Source organism: Hyperolius riggenbachi, chromosome 5, assembly GCF_040937935.1.
Source record: "Hyperolius riggenbachi isolate aHypRig1 chromosome 5, aHypRig1.pri, whole genome shotgun sequence".
NCBI lineage: Eukaryota > Metazoa > Chordata > Amphibia > Anura > Hyperoliidae > Hyperolius > Hyperolius riggenbachi.
In genome coordinates this window covers 271,718,995-271,730,991 of record NC_090650.1, presented here as the reverse complement: position 1 = coordinate 271,730,991, position 11,997 = coordinate 271,718,995, and the positions used below count along the sequence as shown (strand labels likewise).

General features: G+C 39.4%; 1 protein-coding gene across 1 annotated transcript in view; it reads right to left on the bottom strand.

The window, feature by feature from the left end:
* Positions 1–2,878: 2,878 nt before the first annotated feature.
* The window catches only part of MYLIP (myosin regulatory light chain interacting protein), a 42,038-nt gene continuing 32,919 nt past the window's right edge, over positions 2,879–11,997 (bottom strand). Inside the window, exons 4-7 of the mRNA XM_068236932.1 lie at positions 11,680–11,877; positions 10,523–10,687; positions 8,280–8,700; positions 2,879–5,451 (exon numbers count right to left, since the gene is read on the bottom strand). Coding sequence (XP_068093033.1) covers positions 5,362–5,451; positions 8,280–8,700; positions 10,523–10,687; positions 11,680–11,877 — 874 coding nt within the window. The 3' untranslated portion in view covers positions 2,879–5,361. The remainder of the gene's footprint in view (positions 5,452–8,279; positions 8,701–10,522; positions 10,688–11,679; positions 11,878–11,997) is intronic.

Below are 11,997 nucleotides of genomic sequence, written 5' to 3'. Positions count from 1 at the left end.
CACATAACAGGTTGCGTTTTATGTCGTGTGCATATTTTTTTTTTGTGTGCGCTTGTGTTTTTTTTTTTTTTTTACCGCACATGCATTTTAATGCATTTGTGGTTCGCATATACAAAACGCATACACGTTTTACAATTGCATTTTATGCAAATGAATAGGAAGACAACAGGAAGCGGAAATGCATCACAAAATATTTAACAAAAAAAAATAAAAATAGAAAAAACGCATACCATTGCGTTTCCATTGACTTTCATTATATGAGTTTTTGCATATTATGCAACAAAACCAGTTTTTGAAAACGCATATGCATTTTTACTATGAGTTTTTTTCCTGTGACCCATAGACTTCCATTAGCGGCAAAAACGCAACATTTTCTGCAACGCTAGTGTTTCTGCCAAGTGTGCACCTAGCCTCAGACACTACTGCAGCCAAATAGATCAGCAGGGCTGCCAGGAAACTGGTATGGTTTTAAAAGGAAATAAATATGGCAGTTTCCATATCACTCACCTCAGGTTCACTTTAAGCTCTACCTACATAAAACTAAGGTATTCAATCTGCCAGATATTCAAAACTTTCAATCATGAAGGAAACTAAAATTGGAAGCCCAGTTTAACCTTACTGTGGTTAAGTTTAGCACAATAAAAAAAAAAAAAAAAAAAAGTATTACTTTATAAATTCTCTAACCTCCCTGGCGGTATGATTATTTCCAAATTTATAGTCCAAAAGCGGTGCAATTCTCCCTCAAGCTTTTAGACCCCCCCCCCCCCCCCCAAAAAAAAACATACAAAAAAAAAAAAAAAGTGCGGCAGCCCTGCACATTCCACACCTCTGATGGATCCAATTCAGGATTATCACTCTGAGCTGTGCTTTCCTTCCCGAGCCTGACTCGGGGTTACTGCTAAGGAGGTTAAGTGCATGAGCACACATGTAAGATGTACATTTCTCACTATAAACTTTTTTTTTCCTCTTTCAAAGATCTGTCACTTAAAGAAGATCTGAAATAAACGCCATTTCAGGTTCTATACTTACCTGGGGCTTCCTTAAGCCTCCTTGAGGCCGCTCAGTCCCTCGCTGTCTCCCAGGGAGGCTCCTGTCACCCGCAATACTGTCCGAAAGCCTGACAGAATTGCATTTCTTCACACATGTGTGGCCCGGCACGCTTCAGTCACTGGGAACGTGACAGGGAGCACATCTGGCCAGGCCACGCATGCGCAATGAAGCCCGACTAGGCCAGGCTTTTTCGGGCAGTATTGTGGATGACAGGAGCCATCCAGGGACACAGCGAGGGACTGAGCAGCCTCAGGAGGGCTAAAGGAAGCCCCAGGTAAGTATGGTATCTGAGATAGCTTTCATCTCAGGTATACTAAAGTAGTACAAATCTGAAAGGTTTTGGACTAGTCCAAATCCTCCTGGGAAATTCTAATTTCCTCTTATTTACAAATGCACATTCTGGAAAGGGTATATACGAAGATGCTGGCCAGCATCCCTACTCACTTGCACACCATTTTGTCAGTTGGACTGCATAGTTGCCCTTCTTGTTGGAAACCATAGGCAAGAGTTCTTAGAATGGCGTGCATCATTGGTTTGGTGTTTAAGCAGACTGATGCGGCAAAGTAAAATTTCACGCATTCCAGGGTCTATGTTTAAACGCAATTATCCTTTAATATCAAAGGGAAGTAGTGAACATGCCCATTTGGTATGTTTTCTACCCCTCTGCTCAAACCAAGAAGCAGAGGGGGAAAAAAAAAACAAAACAAAACAAAAAAACACACACACACCTAACGGAAGCAGAGTGTCTACCTGCTGCATTTTTTCACAATGGACCACAAACCACTAGGTGCACGAACACAACGAAAGCCTATGTTAACAGATAGTGTCAGTTCTCAGTGTTCACCGCATTCAAAATACAATACTTTCGTGTCCTTGTTCCACCGCCGACTCATCCGCTCAGGCTCCAATCTGTTTACCAGTTTCGGGACCAACAGAAGCATGCGGCTCCCCGCTGTTTTGCAAATGACCAATGGGAAATAATCAACAGGGAGGATTCTCATTAGTTCGTGGTGGACAAATGAAAATATTCCCTGTTGCTATGGAGAATTGGTCTATTGTAGAGCAATGTGGGCTGTACCGGCTATTTCCTGGACCAAGCAGAGGTGTTGTGACGGTGGAGAGCAGCGGGCAAAATGGAGGCAAAATGGCAGGTAATTTGAATTATGGGGCGGACGTGTGAGAGCGCAGCACACCCTTAAGTGGAAGCACTTTTACCATGCCATTTTGCATCCACTTAAGTGGGAAATGAGCCAGACACAGTAATCACAATAGTTCTGGAAAAGGTATCCACTATATTACAGTCATCTACAGATGATACAAATGTCCAACAACTTGTGAAAATTCTTGCCATGTATACAACCAAGAGTTAGCAAGAGTGCAGATACTAAATAAGGAACACTTCTGCTTAATTTTCGTGTCTAGGTAGATTTCCTACAAATTTTCTGCAATCATTCTGCAGATTGGCTATGCAATAATATGTGCAACACTGCAAGTCCTTCCTACAGATTGTGAATGGACCCCCAGCTTTCTGCAAACATTTGTGCTGTTCACATTAAGGGAGAGAAGAAGCAAACATCTAAAATTTGGACAGAAAGAGCAATTCTCAGCATGCAGATTTGCAGGATCTGGATTGGCCACCTGAATGGATTAGCAAGTAACCAGGATATTCAAGATGGCATAATCCGTTACCTTTTTGGCTTGTACCTAAACTCTGGAGGCAGTTTCTACAACTCATAGCTTGTCCAAAAACTCTACAGGAAATTCCTGAATACAGTGTTACAATGTCTCAGTGTAAAAACATAACTATAAAAATTAACTCATACAATACAATATTTTCAGAAATACTTTATTTCACTATATAAAAAGATATTGTCTACCACACTATACAGGAAATCGTCCCAGTGCTGAATGTGGAAGCAAAATCCATTTTTTTTTTAAATTTTATTATTTTTTTACAAGTGAAAAAATAAATACCTCTTTGAAACTGAGGATGTACAATGTGCCATAAAAAAGTAGAGTAATCTAATCAGTTTAGACAATAGGTCTGTGCAAAGAAACAAAATGCATAAGGAACAAATCACTGCTACATTAAGGCAATAAGAAAGGTATATAAAGAACATTTCCATAAAGTGACAGTGTACATTTCTTTCCAGCTTTTTTGAGGTGGCTGGGTATTGCACCAAAATGGCCATCTAGGGTTTACTATACAGCAGAATTGCTTTTACCTTATGGCAAGAGTCTGGCTCATTACAGTGTCAGGCCCTACATGGGCTATTTTACAAAGCACATCCATACTGCACAATACCTAGATAGCCATAATGCCCAAGAAGGGAAATGAGGGGTGAGGGGAACAGACAAACATAGTAGCAGACAGAAGAAAAGCATGAACAAACAAGTTGTCTCAATACTATTGTATAAACTTTTCAATGAATTCATTCAAAACAAGTAGAACGCATACTAGGTTACCAAATTGTTCAGTAAAAAGTGGCATTTGAAAGGAGTGGTCAGTATCTACACTGTAGACTTGAAGTCACACCCATAAGATCTGCACAATTTGACCTGTACTATATATCTGCTGTATATAGTTTATAGAAGATGGAGTTGTAAAGGTTTACCTAAAGCCATTAACTCTTAAAAACAAACATTATCACTCAAAATAATGTTTCCCCTACAGCTATAGGAATATTTTCTAATACTGTTTAAGAGTAGATTATGAGAAACTATGAAATAAATAAGACAGCTAAATGCAATAAAATCATTTTTACATAAAATATTCTACCATAAAACACCCCCCAAAAAAGTAGGCGTAAGGTGGCCCATAGTAGGGAGTACTGAACCTCCATGCTAAAAACTAGGAACTTTTTTGGCTTCTTTTGCTTCAATCCTAACAGTTAAAAACTTAGACAATATTTATAATTGTGCAAGGGAAATCTTAAAGGATATCAAAGGTAAACAACCCCTCCAAAAGAGTATATACATGAAGAACAGAGCATCAATACCAGAGGTCCCCAAATGTCTTCGGTCAAGGGCCGGGTCAACATACGTCAGACTACCGGGGGCCCGGAACATGCATAAAATGGATGCTGAAAATCTAGGTATATATTTCCCCCAATTATACCCAGAGGAGAACTCCCGGCAGCAGCCAGTCATGAGGCGCCCAAAAAACCGTCTTTGTGCACCAGACAGTGAAGCACACTCAAGTGACAGCCTGCCATCCAGTTGGACAGCAGTGTCACCTGATGCAGAATTGGATTGGAAGCCAGAAAATGACTGCTTACTGGCTTCTACAGTATGTGGATGGGTGAAAACCAACACTGCTATTCTATATTTTGGCAGCCAATATTTAAAGGTAAAGTGGTTTACATCTATAAGTCATACATTTTGTGTTTGGGGGGCCAGTGAAAAAGCCTCGGTGGGTCGCACTCAGCCCGCCGGCCTTAGTTTGAGGACCACTGATCAATACCAACCTTTGCCCCCCCCCCCCCCCCCATTATCCACCAGCTGTCCCGTACTATGCCCTGACTAGGAGTTGTAGGGACCTTTGAATCTGATGTTCGACTTGCACATGCCCAGTTGGCTCCTTGTGGCCACTGTGTTCCCACACGGCTGAAAGTGCTGTGAGCATGCGCCGCAATAAGGTAGACGCTGGGAGCACAGTATATACTTTTACCTTGGATATCCTTTAGTGTTATCTGAAATTTATATTACCTAGCCAATTCAGATAAAAATAAAGCACTTTTAACCTTATTTTTGTAAATGTAGCTTTTAACGCATAATTGTCAGATAGAATATAAGGTGGCAATAGCTGGCGCCAACACTGAGCATTTCAGCTCAAAGGCTTTGAGACATGGGAATTCTTAAATCCATTACACAGTATTCGTCCTACATTTCCTAAGCCTTCTACGTTTGGTTCAATAAAATGGCCATATTCTTGTCATGTGCAAACATGGTTATATATGCAAATAAACTTAAAATCAATAATTAAAATTGAACTTTAAAAAAAAAACGGATTTAAAACTATATAGTCCTAAATATTTGGAGTATAACCATGGGATAGGTGCCATTTTTAGCTTAAATATTAGAAAGGAGTAGAAAATGGGAACATGACAATTTACAAGGCAAAATTAATTGGGCAAAGAAAAAAAAAAAAGGAAAAAAAAGAATCCACCCATTCTGTAAAGTCTGTATTTCTGCAGAAAGTTGGTCTCTTTCTTCATCTTTAGTTGCAGCAAAGTCAATGGTTGTAGCACTTGTAGTGAAGTCCATGATACTGTACATAAATACAGTTCTTAAAGTGTCAATTATTTCTTCTCAAATGACAGTCAAATTTAACAAGCTTGTGTGGGTTGGTAAATAGACATGCTGTACATGATCCACGGATGCCCTGCATACTGGACATGACTGTGGAGAAAGGAGAGAAGGCCGTTAGAACACACTTAGTCTGCACTTGTTTTTTACTCCTACTGCACAGCCTCAGGACAAACAGCCTTTAAAGAATGCAAATTTTTCATATGTCTGCACATGAATGTCTCATCTGTTACTTCACTGCTTTACAAAAAACATTTTCTTATAGTACAAACTACTACTTTTTTTGCTTGCTACAAAAGAAAAACAGGCAGGCAAGCACCCAACCCAAATGTGGTGGGTTCTGCGTTTTACAGGGAAAAAAAAAAAATAAAAAAAATAGATACAAGTACACACCACGGCCCATATGCAATTAACATTTTTTCCTGAGTTTCCTCCTAAGTGATAATTTTTCATCTTTCGATTTAGAATAACTATTTAGCACTTAGCAATGGAAAAAAGTATGTTGGCTGCCCGATCCAGTAGGACGCTTATGTAATCACGCATCATACAGGAAACAGGAAGGAGGATGCCTTCTGGTATATCTGGTACATGCTTGGCAGGGAAAGAGTTAAAATGAACTTTATTGAAGTTTGAAAATGTCACGTAGGAGAAAACTAAGAAAAAAAGTTAACTGCATATGGGCCCATGTAATTTTAACCACTTTACCCCCGCCCGTACGGATTTCTCCGTCCCTTTTTCCATCCTTTAACCCCCAGGGATGGAGAAATCCGTCCTTTGCGCACTCCCGCCGCTGCCCGCGATCCCAAACACCCCGCCCGCCGCTAGTAAACACGCCGCCGCCCGCTCGCCCGGAGATCAATGAACGGGAAAATCCATTCCCGTTCGTTGATCTAAGCCCCACAATGATCCGCTGCTCTCCTATGGGCAGCGCGATCATTGTGAGAAAAAACAAACACTCACAGCCTCCTTGTACTTCCTGCGAGCGTCCGGAAGGACGCTCGCAGGTCGCAATAAACAAAAAGTTACTGTTGCCATCTTGTGGCCAAACAGTAAAACTACACCCTTAGCATTTTTTACATAGAAATAAATTAGTTTTACACTAAAAATTAACTCATTACCTCCCACACTCCATTTTTTTTTGTGTAATTAAAAAAAAAATTAAATTTACAATTAAAAAAAAATACATAAATAGTTACTTAAGGGACTGAACTTTTTAAATATTTACGTCAAGAGGGTATAACACTGTTACTTTATAAACTATGGGCTTGTAATTAGGGATGGACGCAAAACTGAAAAAAATGCACCTTTATTTCCAAATAAAATATTGGCGCCAAACATTGTGATAGGGACATAATTTAAACTGTTTTATAACCGGGACAAAAGGGCACATAAATTTCATGGGTTTTAATTACAGTAGCATGCATTATTTAAAAACTATAATGGCCGGAAACTGAAAAACTTTTCCCCACATATTTCCTATTTTCCCATTAAAACACATTTAGAATAAAATAATTCTTGGCATAATGTCCCACCTAAAGAAAGCCTAATTGGTGGCGGAAAAAACAAGATATAGTTCATTTCAATGTGATAAGTTATGATAAAGTTATAGACGAATGAATGGATGGAGCGCTGAAAGGTGAAAATTGCTCTGGTGGTCAGGGGGTAAAACCCCTCAGTGGTGAAGTGGTTAACATCAGATCCTACTTCTGCTGGAGGAAAAAAAAAAAAAAAAAAAAAAAAAAGAGAAGAAGAATTCCCAGCAACCAATCTCAAAATAGATATCTCTCGATCGGAAGCAGATCGGATATGCTGGAAAAGGACAATTGAAATACAGGCTTTTATTATGTGCTTTCAATTTTGAATTATTATTATTATTATTATTATTTAGTATTTATATAGCGCCGACATATTACGCAGCGCTGTACAGTGTATATATATATATATATATATATATATATATATATATATATATATATATATATATATATATATATATATATATATATATATATATATATATATATAGTCTTGTCACTAACTGTCCCTCAAAGGAGCTCACAATCTAATCCCTACCATTGCCATATGTCTATATTATGTAGTGTAAGTACTGTAGTCTACGGCCAATTTTTAGGGGGAGCCAATTAACTTATCTGTATGTTTTTGGAATGTGGGAGGAAACCGGAGTGCCCGGAGGAAACCCACGCAAACACGGAGAGAACATACAAACTCTTTGCAGATAGTGCCCTGGCTGAGATTCGAACCAGGGACCCAGCGCTGCAAGGCGAGAGAGCTAACCACTACGCCACCGTGCTGCCCCTGGATTGATGTCCATTCGGAAAAAAAGGTTTGAAAAGCCAATTGGAATTTAATAAAAGAAAAGAAGAAAAAAAAAAATGCTGCATACGTGTTTAACGGTATATTGGATCAATGTCAGATCTGAATAGGAATATCGATATCACTTCCTTGAATAGTTTGTGAAGTGAAAATTGCACCAGGCTTCATAGGAAAGTGTCAAACTACTGCACGCATGAGTTTTGAAAAGTAGGCTTTAGCAAACCACATCTCATAGGATTTAACACAATAATGCCAGCATGCACTTTAAAATGCAAAATGTATGTTTGGAATGGGCAGAAATGGATGACTAAGTTATTAGTAAATAGTTGTTCGCCACCAAACATACCAGTTCTGTATGGAAATACCCTTTATACAGCAGCACAAGGTGTTTTAAATGTGGGGAAAAAGCTAGGTGCTACTCTGGATGTTTCGGCTATAAAAAAAGAGGACTGGGCATTAAGAAGTTAAATGTAACTGCCTGTGAAAGGTTTCCAGGATGTTAATATTTGCAATAGCATGGTAGTTGGCTACATTTTTTCCCCAGAAACTATAGGATTGCCTCAAGTCAGGGTTTTATTTCAACTTACCTGTAATTGGTTAGCGCATCCCTCGCAGCAGACCATATGCCCACATGGGCAGAAGGCAGAATTTATTTCCTCCTCACAGCACACCATGCACAGCATGGCTTCCTTCAGTTTCCTCAGCTTCTCCTGCAGAGTCTTTGTTTGCTGACAGCTGAGGCTCTCACAGCTGTTACAGTTCAGAGAACTTTCAGACGTCTTCAGCGGAGAACTCGGCTCACTATGGTCACTTCTTGGCACCAGATCCATAATACCGGCATTGTACAAGGCTCGCCTTGCGTGGTCGTAAACTTCCTTTGATGTCCTTTTGATGTCAAACACATACTTTTTGCCAACATTGATATTGTCATTTAAGAAAAGTGATGCCAAGTGACCTTTAAGATCTCTGCTGTACTGCATCATAACAGCGCTGGTGACCGTGTCACATCTTAAATAGAAGAGAAGGATACGCATTAAATTTCATCCATTCATACAGAATCAACACCACATAGTAAGTGAATGGGCCTGCTTATTTCTCCAAGTCACACAGCAGCTTTCTGCTGTTACTATAACTATTTCCCCATTTAATGCAGAGCTGTGCAAAAAGTAAATACAGAATATCATTGCAATAAGTATGACTGAACTCTTAACAGTTGAGGGTGTGTTTTTTTCCCCCACACAGAATGTGACAATTTTGTCAAGCTTCAAACTAACTACAGCCAGAGCAAAAGGAACAGCAGGTGTCAGCACGGCAAGTCAGGGGGCGCGGGGGGGGACAAAAGAGATCAACTCACCTCTGGGATCCAGGGCTGCAATTCTCCCTCTGTCCTCCGGATGGCGCTTAAACCCTGTAGTGAGATTAGCATGACTACAAACTGATCTCACCAGAGGGAATGCAGAGTCTCTGAAGACAGGAAAGAGAATGGCTTCCTGTGTCTTAAAAACGCCCGCTGCGCATAAGGCTCCTGATGGCTACCCAGAGTCAGGCTCAAGATTACCGCTCCTGGCTGCTTTTCTCCACCCCAAGCCTGACTCAGGGATACTGCCAGGGAGTTTTAATCAGGCTTATTATGCAGTAGCCTAACAATACTTCTAACAATACTCCAGCTTATTAAAGCGTGTGAACATCACCCATGCTTTCTTGTAGAGATTGCGAAGGTGATGCATACAATTCTGGCTTCCTGAGATCGTATGCAACTTTTATTTGAAACAATCCAATGCACTACCAGTAAATTTTGAGTGGCCCACTTGCAAGCTGCATACAATTTGCATGAACTTTGAATACAAGTCTTATTAGCTGCATCACATTTACCATCTCTACCAACAATTCCACAGCTTACAAAATGCATATAAAGATTGCCTGTGCTTTGTAGAGTTGGACAAGGCCATGCAAATTTCATGAAAATCGTATGCAATTTGCATTTGGCTAGTCAAGTGGCCTTTGAAATTTGGTGCAGTCAGAACCAAAACAATCTGCATGGAAATTACATGCAAGCCAGAATTATTTGCATCTTTAAAAAGGTCAGCCACAGTGGACATTAAATTTACACTAGCTTGTTTTCTCTATTCTGAATTGCAAACATTGAGTGAACATGAAAGAAGAGAGGATTTCAGACACTGTCACAAACATGGTCTGGCAGGACGGGGAAATAAAAAAAAAAAAAAAAAAAAAAAAAAGAGATCCCATAGCTGGGGTGCACTAGCCTGCAGGTATGACTTACTGTAGGACCATGGTGGTCCGAAATATGTAAGCTGTTGGAGTCTGATTTGCAGTCTACTATTTTCGACAGTGGACTGGCTGTCTGGTCGGGCACTTTCCAGAGCCTATGAGTTACAGCGGTACACATTGATCTACCTATTGCCTGCAGGTAGGACTGTAGTGGCACTGGCCACCTGACTATCTACTGCCAATTCCACTGAGCATCAGCTAAAAAAACTATTTGGTGGCATTATTTCAGTACACAAAAACTTGTACGAGGATTTTGGTGAAGTGAAAGCAAAACTCAATTTATCACTGGGACCAACATAATGCTTTCCCAGCACTCTATTGAAGTTATCTGGGTCACATGGCCATTTTTTGACTGATAAATATTATATGTGCTGGGGATAGTCAGTTGAGCAAAGCAGATGTGTGGATGCCTAACAAAAAAAAAAAACTAAAAAAAAAAACAAACCACCTGACATACCATGGATCATCTGATAAGAGTTAGAACAGTTTAAAAATATTGGTAGTTTATATTTTTAAAAGGAGTCATTTCATTTGTACCAACCTGTAAAATGCATGCGTTTCAGTTATTGCTCTGTACAGTCCACTAGCTGCTCTGGTGCTGACCACTTTAAAGAGAAGAACCAAACTATTTGCAGACTCCTTTGTTATAGTCAAGTAAACATTCTTTCCAGACTGCGTCGCCATTTGGATCACTGGGTACGTAATCCTGTGGGTGAAAATTTTAGGAATGTAATTGTGAATACTATTAGATCATGAATACTTTTAGGGATTAGCATGAATAAATTATACTTTATGAAGTACTGATTAATACAATTGACTGCTGCATAAAATCTGTACACCACCCAGGAATAAATGTTTTTTCATGCATTTTAAGACATTTTGGCACATATGCAATTTTCTTCTGAGTTTTCTCCTTGGTGACATTTTTACACCGTAAATAAAATGCCTTTTAAACCAGTAAGCAAGAAAATACTCAAAATCATTTGATAGTACTTTTTCACCTACTTTTGGGTATTCTTTTTTAATTGTAAAATACTGAAGCTATTTTAAAGAAAAGGTAAAAATTATCTCCTAGGAGATAACTCAGGAGAAAAGGTTAACTGCATATGGCCCCTTGTCAGTTATACTGCATTTAGAAAGTTTTACTCAGTTAGCTCAGGTCTGAGCCAATTCATTTTGGCCCACTTCACACTGGCACAATTGAAAAAATTATCTGTGTAAAAACTGATCCATGGCACAGGACCAATGTGATCCATTGGCTAACATTCGATCAGTTTGCATCAGCTAAACCTTCTGTTTTAGGCTAAAACTTGGGCCTATTGTGCTCCCCCACATCCCATATCGATACAGTGGCAGATTTGAGGACACATTTTCCTCATACGCAGATGCCAACTGTTGCAATTTTCAGGGACAAAACAAAACAAAACAAAAAAAAAGAAGAAGAAGAAGAAGAAGAAGAAGAAGAAGAAGAAGAAGAAGCACACACACACACACACACACACAGAGTCTAGAAAACCTCACCAGACTTTAAATCTTGTGAAACATACAGAGCGAAGGTTTTCTGAATTAAAACAGGAAACAGCTGTAGAAATACCATTACATGTTAGTCTACCCTTGATAATTTAATACCATTATATGTTGTGCATAGACAATTTTTTAGCCCACTATAGTCTTGCAGGTAGGAGACCGTATGTTTACCTGTTGATTAGGGTGAAGTCTTCTTTGCAGATGGAAACCCCTTCAGGCCCAATGCCTACTATAAGCTTTTGTCCTTCAGCATCTCTCACAGAATGCCACTCTACTCCATAATTTTCCAATGTAGATACGATCTGCAGAACCTGGTACTCTCCAGACGCCTGGCTTAAGCCTTCTAAACTTTTATGCTTCTCAATAATACTGAAAAAATTAGAACAAACAAAAATCAGGTTAAAGTTTGTTCTGACTTGGACATATACACTAAACAAAATTTGGCAAGTTCGTCATTAAGCATTTGGCATGTTAGTTCCCCACAGCAGA